Source organism: Chenopodium album, chromosome 27 (genome assembly GCF_948465745.1).
Source record: "Chenopodium album chromosome 27, dcCheAlbu1.1, whole genome shotgun sequence".
Lineage (NCBI taxonomy): Eukaryota > Viridiplantae > Streptophyta > Magnoliopsida > Caryophyllales > Amaranthaceae > Chenopodium > Chenopodium album.
Genome location: NC_137860.1, coordinates 540,697 through 556,172, shown reverse-complemented (window position 1 = coordinate 556,172; position 15,476 = coordinate 540,697). Strand labels below are relative to the sequence as shown.

Here is a 15,476-nt window from a genome sequence, read left to right as displayed (position 1 = left end):
TTATTTGATTTGGGAATATCTAGATTTATTAGGATATTATTTGCATTACTTATCTTTGGTAGCTAGCAGTATGTGTTTGCGTAGGCTTAGGAAACTAAGCATGGTCTTTCAGCTTCTACGGAAGATGGATGCCGTGCCATTGCAAATGATTTTTGGACCTTTTGCTACATCGAGCTCGAGATCTCGACTGGAATCTTCAAGGAAGTTCTAGGAAAATGAGGCTTTGGTGCCCTTTACAAGGGTATTCAGCAGATGATGAGAGAGTGTTGCTGTGAAGAAACTAGATAAATTTCGTCTAAGGAGATATGAATTTTGAGGATTGAGCATATGAACTTTGCAAGAATGTAGGGAACACATGATATCTTGGTTTAATGAGTATGTTGTTAATGGTTCTTTGGAAAAACACTTGTTCGTAACATACCTTCACCAACAATGTCTAGAATGGGTCATCGTCCATTGTGATGTCAAACTTGAAGATATCCTCTTTGAATGAAGATTTTTTTATCTCCGATTAATCAACATTCGTTAAACTTTTATTCTATTCTTTCGATATAGGGTTAGTAGTACTACTAATTTATCCGTGTTTCAAATCAAATAATAGCATAAAATGATTTATCCATGTTTCAAATCACATTTGTGTGGCAAGTAATTTTGGCTTGATCATACTTGGACTAGATTGATAAAATTAGCCCTTGGACCATTTTTAGAATTTTTCTATAATTTAAATATTTTTTTTATAATGTTAAAAAAAATCAACATAAAATAAATGATTGTTTATTGTATAATTTTCGCAATAGAAGAAAATCCAAATTTATTTCTGTGATAAAATTTGTAAATATATCTCTTTTACAATTTAATCTTTTATCACTAGTCCAAACTCCAATTTTTCTATCCCGATCGAGTTTTTAAACCCCCCTACGAACGGGATAATTCGAACTCCAATTTTCCTATCCGGACCGGGTTTTTAAACCCCTCTACGAACGGGTACAGTTTGAACACGACACAGATAAATAGTTTAAACAGGACTACCTAGTTTGGAGAACCCTCCTCAGTCGTCACAAATTCTACTGAGAAGTGAGAATGAGTTGTGGATGCAGAATAACCCAGCATCTCAAAGACTGGGATGGTTTTGGGTTTGGGATTCCCTCTTTTTCTTCCCCAAAATTCAGATTTTCTTCTTTCGTTAAACCCCAACTACAACATTCTCAACCTCGATTTCACAAAATCAAAATCCCACCTTTTCAATGGACCAAATCTTCAATTACAAGATTACTTACTACAAATTACCCTTCTTCTTCTTCTGCCAATTCATTCTCTTTCATCAATTGTCTTCAATCTAAGTTCTCCAATGAAATTCCCACATTCAAAGATTCCTCTTTCAGGTTTTCTTTTGTTCCTTTGTTTTTGTTTCATTTTCTATACCTTTTTTTTTTCCACCTAATTTTTTTTTATGCTTTCTGATGCTGTGATCATGTATAATTTTGTATGAGTGAATAATGATAAGTGGGTTTTGTTGATTATGTTGCTAAATGTTATAGCTTTAGTGTATTTTAGTGTTATGAAGAATGAATTAATGGTTGATTGAATAGATACCCGTAATGTAGAATTGTTAATTTACTTTCGGAATAATACTATTTGACCATATATTGATTGAAAGTATAATTGGGTTGATTTGATGCTTAAGTTACTGAAGACATGTTGGTACTTTTGTGGCATTGGCTTTATTCGGCTAAAATAGCTCAAATTTGTTGATGAGAATGTAAGCTTGCTAATGCTAAATCTAGGTGAAAGTTAGCTGAGAGCGAAACAATAGTTACAGAAAAGCTTTAGATTTGCTTGGCTGAATTAGTTGAAAATGATAAGCTGGCTGAAATGCTAATCTGAAAGGTTTATCAAAGTTAGCTCAACTGGGGTAGATGCATTTAATTGAAATGAAACCTAGCCGAGATTGGAATAATTTGTGGAAATTGGGAGTTGAAAGGTAGTGGCAGAAAATTAAAATACTTTCTTATCAAATACTTCTTACTTGGCACAGGCGGTGTGGCCTGTGGCACAGGAGTAGTTAATCCTTGTGCTAGTTTGCTCCGAACCTTCTTGTAATTTGGCTTCTCATTCATTGTTGTACATGCTATTAAAGCTTGAACAGAAATAATGTGACTCTTGCGCTCATTGTGATGATCTTTGTTTGAAGTTAAGACCCCATGAGTACTAAAGATGGACAGAGATGAGGGAAAAGAGTCTTTGCCATTAAAATATACTTCTCATATTAGTTATTGTACAAGCCTATTAATTCTGGCTGATGTTTAGACATATTATATGTTTATCTCTTTGTGTCAGCATGTTAATGTCTATTTTTTTTTTTATTGGGTGAAGCCAGAAGGATGATGATTGCGAGCTTTCATCTGAAGGATTGTCATCAATAGCAGGTTCCCTTTGCCTTCTTAAAACTTTTTTGTTGAAAAAAAAAATACATGTCTGATTAAGAAGGTTGTGTAGTGTCCCATTTTTGTTTATTTAATGAATTTTTGGAAGCATTCCATCATCTTTTGATTTTCCTTCACTGCACTCACTCTGTCTATATTTATATTATATTCTAATTTTTTTTTTCTTATATATTTGCACTCACTCTGTCTATATTTGCACATTGTCAAGAAAACTGAAGTTGGTAACTCAGTGCATGTTTATCTTTATATATGTACTTTTATGATGCCTTGGTGTCTAATTATGAATTTGCAGTTGTAAGTTTAGCTGATAAGTTTGTAAAATGATGGAGGAAGACTTTTTATGGTGATAATAAATGGATTTAAATCCTTGTCCTTAAGCAGTACTTATCATTTACATAATTTGGTAACTTGTTTGCTTGAGACTAGGATGAGGATAATTACATTAATTAGATGTTGATTAATGATTCCATGTATGCATACTTTATTACATTTGATACGTAACACAATTGTTATTCTATGAGGAAATTCTGATCAAGAAGTGTAACAAACGTTAGACTTAGTGAGGGTAATTGAATGAATTAAGACCCATGTATTCTAGACTGAATCCAGTGTTATCACACACAATTTTATAATTTTTGGTCAGCTAGGAACTAGTAGTATGTTATGGTTGATTTCCTGAAAGAAAGAGAGGACTAGGTTGTAGTCTTGTCGATAAACCATAAGCCATACTTAATCTGTAATGCTGAATTTCAAGGTGAATATATATTTTTTGGTGATTCAGCAATTTCTTTAGTTGCATGTCATTCATATACTCTAGAGTCTAGATGGGCTGCTATTCAAAGAGATTTGCCATTAACTGTGAGAATAGTCTTTTCTATTTCCGTCTTCTTTTCTATGTGTAAATGGGTTTTTTTTTTTTTTGTTTAACAGGAGGCATAGTAGCATTGGGGAAGTTTGACGCCCTACACATTGGTCATCGGGAACTTGTAATTCAAGCATCTAAAGCTGGAGCTCCATTTCTTTTGTCATTTGCAGGGATGGCAGAAGTGCTTGGTTGGACACCTAGGTATTTGCATCTTGTGTATTTGTCTGTTTAGTTTTTATCCCCTGTTCTTTACAATTAGCAAACTTTCTCCTCTGCTCTTTATACAAGTATATCTTAACAGCTGGAGTTTCATGCATCCCAACACAGAGTTCAAATCATTCATGTCTTATATTAGTAAAATCCCATCTGACTATATTTTTCCTTGAGTAAAAAACCACTTGTAGTGGTCAAAGCGTACTGTGTAAATCTGTAAATTGTGTAGGAACCCAATTGCTGTGCTACTCATTAAATGAAGAACAAAGGTAGTAAATTGATATTATTCTGTTCTTAAACATGTGATTTGTCTGCTCCAGTGATTCTTTGCTTCCATATTTTATTATTCTTTTTCTTTACAAAGGAGGGAAATATTGAACTAAGAGTAAACCTGCTTTTATTGCACGTTTGCAACTGTAGAACAATGTCTTAATCAGGCCTAACAATGTAGTGGTGTTATTTTAAAAATTATAATGATTACTTGCCTTCACCGTTGGTTAATTTGTTCTCCATGCAACATTTATTTGCTGAGCTTGGTTTTCATTTCTTGAGTAGGTGCTTGAGGACTCTAGGTTTTTAAATATAATAGTCTGATTTTCTTGTTTCTGAACATTACATACAGTATGTTTTATAAACAGGTCTCCCATTGTTGCAAAATGTGATCGCCATCGTATTCTTTCTTCCTGGGCTCCATTCTGTGGTAATGTTCCTCCTAAGGAGTTTTTGATTGACTTTACAAGTGTAAGGCATCTTACTCCTCAGCAATTTGTGGAGAAGTTGTCTAAGGAGCTTGGTGTCCATGGAGTTGTAGCAGGTTTTCTTGAAAAATCTTTATCACTTTATGTATTGATTTGTGTATCTGGTATAATTTAGTGATCTTATAAAGTTTGTCATTGCAGGTGAAAATTATAGGTTTGGGTATAAAGCTGCTGGTGATGCATCTCAACTAGTGAGGTTATGTGACGAGTATGGAATACAGGCTTATATTATAAATTCTGTCATGGACAAAAATCAAGACATGGTTAATTCAGCCATATCAGACAAGAAGGAAAGAGGGCAAGTCTCATCTACACGTGTACGTTATGCTCTTAGCAAGGGAGACATAGGCTATGTGTCTGAGCTATTGGGTCGTCAGCATCGCCTCATATTATCAACTGAAAAGAAGGATGAGTTTGTTGGCTCTAGAAATCGTCTTTCTGCTCCTAAATCCTATTTATTAAACCTACCACCGAAAGAGGGCTTGTATGATAACTGCTCCCTTATAGTTGGTGATGAAAATCAGTTGTCATGTAGGGTTCTCATTGATTCAACACATATTCATCTAGAATCAGATGAAAAGGATACCTTTCTTCTTGAAGCTATCAACAATCATCACCTTTTTGGGATTGAGTTTTGTAGCTGAATAAATTTTGATGACTAGAGATTTGATGCATGTGCTAAAGAAGCTGAAGATGATACAAAGTCAATGGAACAGGTACTTCAGGTGAAAGAAACCTGACCTGGATCAGAATTACTCATCTCGATTTGTTCATCTCTTGCTTGCCATATTTGGTCCCAATCTAATTATATCAAAAGTTTGAAAGATGCTACGACAGATACGATACGATGTCTGGTACTAGGATTTGGTTCTTGGATAATTGTCCTTCAATTAGCAAGTTGGCGTCAAACCTGCATCGATTGAAGACTGAAGGTTTACAGTAGTTATTGCTGCAGCATGCAAATTGCACAACATACTAGACTCATTAATCATTATTGTTAGAATAGCTCTCAATTTTCTTATTTTATTTTAATTTTTGAATAAGTTTTTCTTTTTTTCTTTTTTTTTTTTTTTGAGAAAGGTAATTTTGAATTAGTTGCTGAGCACCCATGTAAATGTATTGCGTTGATAGTCTGTAAGTGCTACAGATCATATACTTGGTATATTTTTTTGGGTGAAAAAAGAAATATAACAAAAAAAAAAAAAAATGCAACAGTCTTCTTCTGGAAAGCAAGGTTTATGTATTTATTTCTTGAAATTGACTTAGGAAAGGTGATGAAAAATATTCCTTGGAATATACTCCAATCACTCAACAAAATTCGAGTCATGGGGATGCTATTCTCGCCAGTCACCAACTCACCATGCTTTTTTTTCAAGCAAAGAATTTGTGGCTATGTTTTGCCCACAAGTTAAGCTTGGCTTTTGGGAGAGAAGTGATCTTGGTCTAAACTCTAAACCAACAACTTGGAATAGCTACTTACGATAGCGTAATGAATAACAATACTCGGTACATAAATCGTAGTATATACTTCCTCGTTCCTCCGTTAACTTAAGTTGCAAAGTTTGTAATATCTACACTAATTATATTTACTCATTTGACCTTTGTTAATTACTCTTTAATATGTTAGGCAAAAATTCATTATGGAATCACATATTGATCGGTATTATTAATGCTTACCTAACAAAAGAATTTGATTTGTTAAAAACAAAAGAGACTTTATTTAGCTCCTTATTTACACTCTTTAAGTTTGTGTTACTCGTATATTACTTTGTACTTTACTTTTCCGTGACTATCTATGATTGTTGATTTAGGCGGAATAACTTCCTACCACTGATTGATCAAAAGAGCAAAGACTAATTTATTTTTATGTCTTGTTTATACGAAGAACTTAAATTTCTACCCGTAAAATATTTATATTTAAAACATAGCCGTAAAATAATTAAATTTCCATATAAAGTAATTGATGGAGTATAAAGCTTGGACCAAATTTCATCCCAAAAGAATATTCCCATCAACTGTCCCCAATTGTTTAGGAGGATTCGTTTAAAAACGTGAAAAAATAATCAAGGATTCTATTCCACAAATCGTAGTCAATTCTGAAAAAAGGGCCGAAATTGAATCCAATTTCCAAAGTTATTGCGCAAATTAAAAGAGCGTTACTTTCACGCGAACAGCCGCATTTTCCGGCACCACCCAACAATCCACCTTACGCTTAACACAACCATTCCCATTCTCTCTCCTCCTTCATTCTTTGCTTGAATTAATCTGAGGAGAGAGAAATATTCATACCCTTTTCACATTTTCAACTTCAGGTCACTTTTCTTTCTCTCCTTTTGTCTTTGATTTCTTGAATTCTGTTTTTTTCAGTGAATTAATTTGTTTAAAGTTTGAATTTTGTTGAGATTGGATAAAAACCCATATAATTGGTTGCATCAAGTTTGAATTTTGATGTCAAAGTTGAGAGTTTTTTGTAGTATTAATTTGTGTTCTGCTAATTGTTCAATTTTGGGTGTTTGTTGAATGTTTGAAATTTCTCAATCATGAATGTTTGTGTTTAAACCGTCTAATTTTGTGTTTGTGGGTCTGATTGAGTTTGAATTATCCAGTGGTCCCATTTCCATTGTTATCTCCCAAAAACTGGCATTTTTCCACTTTCCACATTTTACCCTAGCTCTTGTTCTTAATTAACCATTATAATTATCAATGTATCTTGATTAGAATATGCTAGTATTTGAGAATATCAGAGAGTTTGGTCTGTGGTAGATGGTCTGACCAAATGTTTTACTATTTGTTGAACAAATTAATATTTTACCTCATTTTCTTAGCTTTTGATTTTTGTATATTTTTACATAGAATACCTGTTGGACAATCTATTACAAGAATTTGCCAGATATCATGAATTTTGTTGTTATTGTTATTTATGATTTCTGTACAATCTTATCTCTATAACTTAACTGCCAACTACTAATAAATAGCGGGAAATGGAGAAAAAATGAAGAACATAGAAGGAAGAAAAAAATTGGTTGTTGGTAGAGGTTATTATTTTATTAATGTCGCATTCAAAGTCTTTTTGTGAATGAATGTAACAAGTTGGTTGATTATTCACATGTGTACGCGTCATGTTGTGATGTGTATGAGTGTTTGTGTAACATGACTCTTGCTTGTTTGATTACCCTTTTGATAAATGCGTTGTCTTTTGGCAATAGAATATGGTCCTCATGTAATGTCACCTAATCTTGTTAATAGTTATCATATATGACTTGGACGGTTGGACCCAATTAGTCAAACATTATATACTTTATTGGTTTGAATTTTGATTATGATCTTGAATGTATTTTGTGTCATTTTAAGTGTGGGAATTATGGAGATAAACGTGTGTGTTTTTGTTCATGTGCCAGGAAGCAAGGCCTTTGGCCGTGTTAAGTCTTCTTCCTATACTTGGGGTTTGTTTATAGAAAAGGTCGGGCTGTCAACAATATTGACAGCCCGATTTATTGAACTCAGTCAAAAAGTCCAGGTATTGATCAATATTGTATGTATATATATATATATCTTCATTTTCCTGTTTGCTTTTCTCTTATTAGTTGCTTTTCCTTTATTCTTGGAAGCAGGATTCCTTTCCAAGTCACTTATCAGAAATAATATTCTTTTCGTTTGGGCAAATACCTGTATGAAGGCTAATTAAAGATTTCAATATTAATATACTCTGAATTACTTATTGTGTGTAGGTGATCTCACTTTCTCTGGCTCTTATCGTGGGTTGCTCTGTTTAGTGATCTGAAATAGAGCTTGATATTGTTTTATGAGAGTTTTTGAGCTTGCTGTGCATCATGGGTACCTTGTCCGGAAGCCTTCAGCGACCTCTATTCACAGCTGCTGCTGTTGCCGTGGCATCTGTTTCAACTGATCTTCCGAACAAGTTAACAGAAACCAAACAATCTGATCCTTCTGTTGCCTCAGAAACATTGGCTTCATCATCTCCCCATGACTCAGCTCCGAGTTCAGGATTGTCATGGGTGTCTGACATTTCAGTTTCCAAGCTTGCAAGGTTGTCGTTTGTGACCAGAATCCGGGTGCCAGTGCCTAATTTTAATTATCATCCAATACCAAACTCAAGCTGCAGTTTTGCTGGAAATTCAGTGGGGTCATCTCCCATTTTGGTTAACTTTTACCAGTCTGCTGAGTTAGCCAAGGCCTCGAAACCCAAAGTATATTCTTATCCTAGTCCAAGCGTGCCATCCTCAGACTTGTACAGGTGGCATTTGCCTGAGCCTACTACTGTTGATGTTGCTGGCAAGTCAGATTGCTCTTCTGCAAAATCTAGGACAGTGGTGGTTTTACTGGGATGGTTGGGAGCAAAGCAGAAGCATTTGAGTAAATATGCAGAATGGTATACTTCAAAGGGCTTTCATGTAATCACCTTTACTTTTCCAATGTCTGAGGTTCTCAGCTACCAGGTTGGTGGGAAAGCTGAGCAGGATGTTGAGTTGCTTGTAAACCATCTTGCTGAATGGCTAGAAGAGGAGCATGGCAAGAACCTTGTTTTCCACACCTTCAGTAACACGGGTTGGTTAACGTAAGTCGCCATCTCATTTTCTTGCTTACCATTTTATATTCTCAATTTGCTTGTTATATTTGCTAATTAGATGGTTTTATATCACCTTAAATAGATACGGAGTTGCTCTGGAGAAGTTTCATAAGCAAGACCCTTCTTTAATAGGAAGAATTAAAGGCTGTATTGTGGATTCAGCTCCAGCTGCATCCCCAGATCCTCAGGTAATTATGCTGAAAACTAATTTTTTTACATGTATGGAAATCAAAATGTTATTTTTAGTTACTTGGTGAGGTGAATTATTTACATTGTATAATTTTATTAGAATCTGGTCTCTGCCTGTTATTCTTCTTCTATAGGTTCTTGACTTTTTTGTATGTCAATGGTAAGTTATTAGACTTTAGAGTTACTGTGAGCCATTATGTCACTGTATGAGGATGCTTCTTCATGCCTTGAACATGATTTTGGCCTACAAAGGAGAGTGTTAACGCTCAAGCTTTTAAGGAGCTTCTGCACTTTTCTAATGACAACATTACTTATCTCCAAGCAGGTATGGGCTTCAGGTTTCTCTGCTGCCTTTTTGAAAAAGCAAAGTGTTGCAACAAAGGGGAGAGCAGCCGCATGTGATTCGGACGAAGAGGAATCTGTTGTTGCAAGAAGTGTTAATGAGCCAAAACCTGCGGTGACTGAAACAGCTTTACTTGTATTGTTGGAGAAGTTCTTTAAAGTTGTATTAAACCTTCCTCCTGTGAACAGGTAATTACTATTTTTTTCTGGGTTTTACTTTTTGACAGTTACAACTCCTTAACAGCTACGATCACTGGTTGACACAAATCTGATTACTTGCGCTTAGTTAGTGCCTGGCATTATGATTGATATTATGAATAGAACATGCTTTGATAACGTAATACCCAAAACCATGTATTTTTTTCTAGAGAATGCTAGCTTTTTGATGGATACTTGGACACATTCTACATTCTCATTAGAATTTACGAAGTAACAATTTGTCCTGTGTCTGCATGCCAACTTTACATTGAAGTGTCAAGTGTCCATGCTTATATCTTTTATGCTTTGATGGAGGCATAATTCTTATACTCTTTCTGGTCAACTTTTACAGGAGACTGACAGATGTTATGGGATTGCTGTCGTCTAAGCAGCCGAGCTGTCCGCAGCTATACATATACAGTTCTTCGGATAGGGTTATCCCAGCAAGTTCTGTGGAATCATTTATAGAGCAGCAGCGGAAATCTGGACATGAGGTTAGATCGTGCAACTTCATCTCCACGCCTCATGTAGATCATTTCCGGAATGAACCACAATTGTATACATCTCAGCTAACCAAATTTTTGGAAGATTGTGTACTTAAATGTTGCAAAGGATCTTTTTGAACAGATAGCTTTGATTCTTTATACAAACCTATTCAAGGTTACATGTGATAGGTAGGACGATTTTTAACTGATGATTTTAGAAACAAGGGTAGTAAGATTTGCCCTCAAGCTTCTTGTAACAAGTTACACAATTGTACAAAGCATTCAAAAGTTTCAGCCTCTAGTCGATGTTTTCCTGCAGGCTGAGCTACCGTTTGTTGCATGCTGTATATTACCTCTACTGCTGTTCTGATCATCCAACAAATGCAGAATTGGTCTTAGTTTTACATAATTGTGCTCTTTGGTGCTATAGTATTGTTGCCTGTTTGGTTACAGAGCACAACAATCCTTTCTTTAATGAGCCATTCTTTACTGGTTATTGCATTCACCTAGTCTTTGTCGAAACTTGTAGTAAAACAGAATTTCAACATCAAAGACTACTTAATCAAGAATACAAGTACATGTTGCCTCACATCTTATGGTCCAAAGCTCCGAGTGAATCCGAAATAGGCCATTGTCAGGTAACTTGCAACTCAAAATGGCCATACGCTTAGTCACTAATGGTAGCGAATGCCTTGTGTCTTAGATACTCGCCAAAAAAAAACAATGAATTAAGAAATAAACAACCATCTAAATTATTACATTATCATCCCCTTATCGGACACAATTCCCCAAAGTCATTCCTTTTTCCGTCTCTCCTCACCTAGCGTTGTTTATCTTCACCGGCCACCTCTCCAAGCACCGGCATACACCATCCATCACGCCGGGTTAGAATGAAAGTAAGAACTTAATTATGACCAGCCAAGTGGTAGTTACAAGTCTTACAACCACCCAAATGTTTTGTGCTGTCTATAATGAGTGGAACACCAAACAATGGAATGATTGGAATAATCTTTAAATTGATGATAATGATGAATCATGATTGTTGAATTATGCAGACAAATGAGTAATAGCACTATGACAACATATTTATTGTATGGTAGACGTGCAATAGTACTACCTTATAATGACCCTTTTTTTAGCAATAAAGATGAAGTAATGTTGTAGACAAGTGAATGGCTAAAAAGAGAGGATGGCTTGGAAGAAAAATTTCCTATGTATATGTATTGTTCTAATTTGTAGGCAAATTTAGTTGAAAGGACAATACAATTTCAGCTCTAGTTTCCTTGTAAATATTTGGATGAAACCTATAAATGATTGGATGCCATCAACCATTTTCTATTAATTTTATAAAAAATTTATATGATATTTTTTGTATTTAATTTTTCAAAAGTTTTCAACTTATAAAATCATTGATGACAATAATTTGGGCCCAACAATAACACGAGAATGATAAAAAAAAAGTATTTAAAGGTTTAACCTACAATATATATCTACGAATATAACATCAATATAATGTAGATTTTAGTATGAATGAATTTGAGATAAGTTTGTCAATGTTTGATACGAGTATAATTTAGTTAGGCTTATTCATTTAAAAAAAATTCTATATGGAAAAAAAAAAGAATTAAATAGACAATTATTGACTTAATCGGTTGATATCCTCCTTACTTGTAATTTATAAAAGTGTTATTATGTGATCCACAAATATTGGTCACGCAAAGTTGCAATCTCACAAATATTCATTCATAATTGTTTTATTATTTTTCTTTCTTTCTTTTTTTTTTTTATTTTTTTATTATTTTTTTTTTCAGTTGCAATCTCACAAATATTAGTGGTTTTGTTTTACATTTATCTATGTCATTTCATTTAACACTAATCTACATCTACTTGTTAAATTAAAGTAATTTATCAAATAAATAAAACAATTAGTTGGCTAGGATAGGCTAGGCAAGCGTTTGTTTAATTAGAAACTCACACTATTGAAGGTTTACATTGTTTGATGAGCCATCAGCACATATAACACTTATATGAAGTATAAATTTACAATGTGTTTGTATAAATCTACAATAAATCTACAATGTGTTTGTATAAATCTATAATGAGTGTGGACGAATGTATTTTTAGATACGTCCAAGTATATGATAGACACATTAACAACTTAACATTAAGTGATCAATATATTCGTGCTTTGTTATCTTAGAATGCTTTATTATTGATGAGAATAATGTATCCCTAAATGCCCTACCTGTTGTTATGTATAATCTCCCAAATAGAAGATTACGAGTCCTAATTTTAAACTATCTAAGGTAAAAAACACTTTTTTTTTTTTGGTTCCATCCCGTCATCTTTTGGGCTGATTCGGATTCGGATATCAGTTTTGAGTGATTAGGTTATAGTTCCCTCCCTATTGTTGCTGCGAGAAATCGAACACGGATCATCCTTATCAAGTGTAGTCCCAATCACCACTATACCAACCGCCAATACTCGAAAATATGCCGGGTTGATGAGTCACACGCACGTCATGTGCACAACCAACAAGTTCAGTTGGAGTTAGGACTTCGGAGTTGGAGTATGTTATATTCTGTCGTCTCTCTTCCTCACTCTCTATCAACATTCAACAACCCATCATTTTTCCAATTTCAATTGAGAAAGGGGAAATAGGGAATTGTGATCAATCAAATTAAAAATTAGGGTTTGCTTATCAAACCCTAATCAACACCCCTCTTCTAATTAATTCCCCTTTCTCTCCCCTACCCTAATCGAAGAATCAATGTCAATGGTGGAGATAATGTCAAAGGAGAGGGAAACTCGTTACACCAACAACAATGGCGAATCAACAGTGTGCATTAACGAAACCCTAAGAGACGATGAATTAAGAGCAATTCTTGCGAAATTAGAGTGCACTAAAGATAAAGAAGTGTTCGGATTAGTGTGCAAGAGATGGCTCCATCTTCAGAGCTCCGAGAGAAGGAAGCTCTGTGCTCGCGCTGGTCCCCACATGCTTCGTCGCTTGGGTTCGCGGTTTGTTGGGTTACTTGAGCTCGATCTGTCGCAGTCTCTGTCTCGGTCTTTTGGGATCACTGATTCTGATCTTTCTGTTGTTGCTGATGGGTTCCCTAGTTTGCGCATTCTCCATTTGTGCAATTGTAAAGGTAATTTTTTTAGTTGGTGGGTTTTTTGCGTGAAAGATTGAAAATTTTGATGTTTTGTGTTGAGTTGTATATGGGTTTGTGTGAAAGATTTCAACTTGTTGTAATTTCTGTGGAAAATTGACAGGTTTTGGTGTTATGTGATTTCGATAATTGTCTGTTTGGAATTTGAATGGAGAGGTAGTAGCTGAAAACTTGAAAAGGGGTGTCTTGAGGAAATTTGTTTAATTTTGTGAGAAATTTGTTTTATTAAGAGAAAAATTTGACAGTTGTTAATTGGGATTGAGTTCAATGTGGTTTTATATAGTCCTAGCTTGTTTATGAGCTCTTAAATGTTGAATGTTGAGATTGGAAATAAATTGGTGTTATGTTTGTTGGTATATAATTGGAAGTTTCTTAGGTGAAGCTTTCACTGAAAGTATTCCTATTGATTTAGTTCATTTTGGATTTGAGAAAGCGAGTTTAGCTAATCAGCTAGTGGTTTTGATCTTTGAATGACATGTTCGTGTTTTTGGAGTAATGAAGAATGAGCAAAAATAAGAGAAGTGATGTGCAATTATAAGCAAGTTTTCTTTTGTTCTTAAATAAGAAAGAACAAAAATTTTCAGTTTGGTTTTTGAAAGCACCTTTGGGTCTCTTTTGAAGTTTTAGAGTTCACCTTAAATCAGTTGATGGAACTTATATTCATCCAAATTTCTCTCTTCCACATCACCCTTTAACATCATCGATTTCATACTCCCCAAAACTTTAATGCTATTTGCTTTCTTCTTTGTACTATTATGGATACTCTCCGATTGAAGAAGCTGCAAGTCCATAAATGATCTTTTGGTTCAATTTCGATGGCAGAATAGCTGCATTTTTCTCCTGAATTTCTTATTGCAAGTTTGCTACATGATTTGCAGGTATTACGGATGCTGGACTAGTGGCAATAGGAAGTAGTCTTCATTCTTTGCAATCTCTAGATCTATCACATTGCAAAAAAGTGACAGACAAGGGATTGTCTGCTGTGGCTAAGGGCTGTAATGACCTAAGATTCTTGCGCCTTGAGGGCTGCAGATTCATTACCGATAGTACACTAAAAGCTCTGTCTGAACATTGTAGTAATTTAGAAGAGTTGGTCCTGCAAGGGTGCATGCGCATAACTGACTCTGGACTTACCGTACTTGCCAGTGGATGTAGACAACTCAAGTATTTAGATCTGAACAAGTGCACCAATGTAGGAGATGCTGGGATATCTAGTGTCTCTGAAGCCTGTTATTCCTCTCTAAGGACTCTCAAGGTATGGGATTGCTATAAAGTTGGAGATGATGCTATCTCCAATTTGGCTAAGGTTTGCAAGAGTATAGAGACTCTAATTATTGGTGGTTGCCGGGATATAACTGACAAGTCTATTAAGTCCTTGGCGCTCTCTTGTAATTACAGCCTTAAGAATTTGCGGATGGATTGGTGTTTAAGCATCACTGATTCTTCAGTGAACTGCATTCTAATGAATTGCAAGAATCTTGAGGGACTGGATGTGAGGTGTTGCGAAGAGGTAACCGATGGTGCTTTCAGTGGATTAGGCAGAGGGGATGGCCATGCAGCAAATCTGAAGGTCTTGAAGATCGGTAATTGTTCAAAGATCACGGTGTCTGCACTAGCCATAATTCTAGATTCCTGCAAACTCTTAACATACCTTGATGTTTCTTCATGCCCACACATTACAAAAGCTGGTCTTGATGAGGCTGGACTTCAGATTCCCGAAACCTGTAAAGTGAATTTTAATGGAAGCCTAACAGAACCAGACGTGTTGGTTTGAGCATGTTATAGTCTTCGGGCTTGACATACATAGATGTGCATCCTTGTTCGTGTTTTGGCATGTGGAATAAAAGGTAAGGGTTATGCTATCCTTTTCCCTTTCGTACCGTAGTGGGTGTTGGTGGCGTGCATCCTGTTATCTTGTTTCTATAGTTATTTTTTCTGCTGCAGAATTCTGTGTATAATTTGGTGTAGAAAATGTACTATAGTATCTTTGTAGCATTGTTTGTTGGACTTCATGGCAATAATTATGATAAATCTGTGATGTACTCTTGTAATTTAGGGTTGGATCTTGTATAGATATATTATAACACATTTCTGAGTCGTCCATCGTTTTGCCTGGCATTTATCTGTCAATGTGGACAGTCCCAAACTAAATGGATTCTGACCTGAAAAAAAACGATATTTTTCGTTGAACCAAACGGAGCCATAGTTGTTTACTTGTCTT

General features: G+C 35.1%; 3 protein-coding genes across 4 annotated transcripts; all 3 read left to right on the top strand.

Moving 5' to 3' along the window:
• Positions 1-1,019: 1,019 nt before the first annotated feature.
• On the top strand, positions 1,020-5,503 carry LOC145620551 (FAD synthetase 1, chloroplastic-like). Its single transcript, XM_081675244.1, has 5 exons — positions 1,020-1,382; positions 2,374-2,426; positions 3,375-3,510; positions 4,161-4,336; positions 4,422-5,503. Exons 1-5 carry the CDS (start codon positions 1,081-1,083, stop codon positions 4,922-4,924), a joined length of 1,170 nt encoding a protein of 389 aa, XP_081531370.1. The 5' UTR covers positions 1,020-1,080; the 3' UTR covers positions 4,925-5,503.
• Positions 5,504-6,314: 811 nt separating this feature from the next.
• LOC145620528 (uncharacterized) lies at positions 6,315-10,464 on the top strand. 2 transcript variants are annotated; one of them, XM_081675216.1, is made up of 6 exons: positions 6,315-6,592; positions 7,679-7,797; positions 8,009-8,856; positions 8,951-9,056; positions 9,383-9,588; positions 9,950-10,464. In XM_081675216.1, exons 3-6 carry the CDS (start codon positions 8,111-8,113, stop codon positions 10,218-10,220), a joined length of 1,329 nt encoding a protein of 442 aa, XP_081531342.1. In that variant the 5' UTR covers positions 6,315-6,592; positions 7,679-7,797; positions 8,009-8,110; the 3' UTR covers positions 10,221-10,464. The 2 variants fall into 2 exon arrangements, with proteins under 2 accessions (XP_081531342.1, XP_081531343.1); XM_081675217.1 differs by lacking the exon at positions 7,679-7,797.
• Positions 10,465-12,643: 2,179 nt separating this feature from the next.
• Positions 12,644-15,293, top strand: LOC145620611 (uncharacterized). The gene is made up of 2 exons (XM_081675310.1): positions 12,644-13,234; positions 14,134-15,293. The coding sequence occupies exons 1-2, from the start codon at positions 12,853-12,855 to the stop codon at positions 15,027-15,029; spliced, it is 1,278 nt and encodes a 425-aa protein (XP_081531436.1). The 5' UTR covers positions 12,644-12,852; the 3' UTR covers positions 15,030-15,293.
• The last annotated feature ends 183 nt before the right edge of the window (positions 15,294-15,476 follow it).

Bases quoted from the DNA above. Each gene is read 5' to 3' on its own strand.
- LOC145620528 (XM_081675217.1), top strand. From the start codon at position 8,111: ATGGGTACCTTGTCCGGAAGCCTTCAGCGACCTCTATTCACAGCTGCT. The intron at 8,857-8,950 runs GTAAGTCGCCAT...CACCTTAAATAG, and splicing joins AGTAACACGGGTTGGTTAAC to ATACGGAGTTGCTCTGGAGA. The intron at 9,057-9,382 runs GTAATTATGCTG...ATCTCCAAGCAG, and splicing joins CTGCATCCCCAGATCCTCAG to GTATGGGCTTCAGGTTTCTC.
- LOC145620551 (XM_081675244.1), top strand. From the start codon at position 1,081: ATGAGTTGTGGATGCAGAATAACCCAGCATCTCAAAGACTGGGATGGT. The intron at 1,383-2,373 runs GTTTTCTTTTGT...TATTGGGTGAAG, and splicing joins TTCAAAGATTCCTCTTTCAG to CCAGAAGGATGATGATTGCG. The intron at 3,511-4,160 runs GTATTTGCATCT...TTTTATAAACAG, and splicing joins GTGCTTGGTTGGACACCTAG to GTCTCCCATTGTTGCAAAAT.
- LOC145620611 (XM_081675310.1), top strand. From the start codon at position 12,853: ATGTCAATGGTGGAGATAATGTCAAAGGAGAGGGAAACTCGTTACACC. The intron at 13,235-14,133 runs GTAATTTTTTTA...CATGATTTGCAG, and splicing joins CCATTTGTGCAATTGTAAAG to GTATTACGGATGCTGGACTA.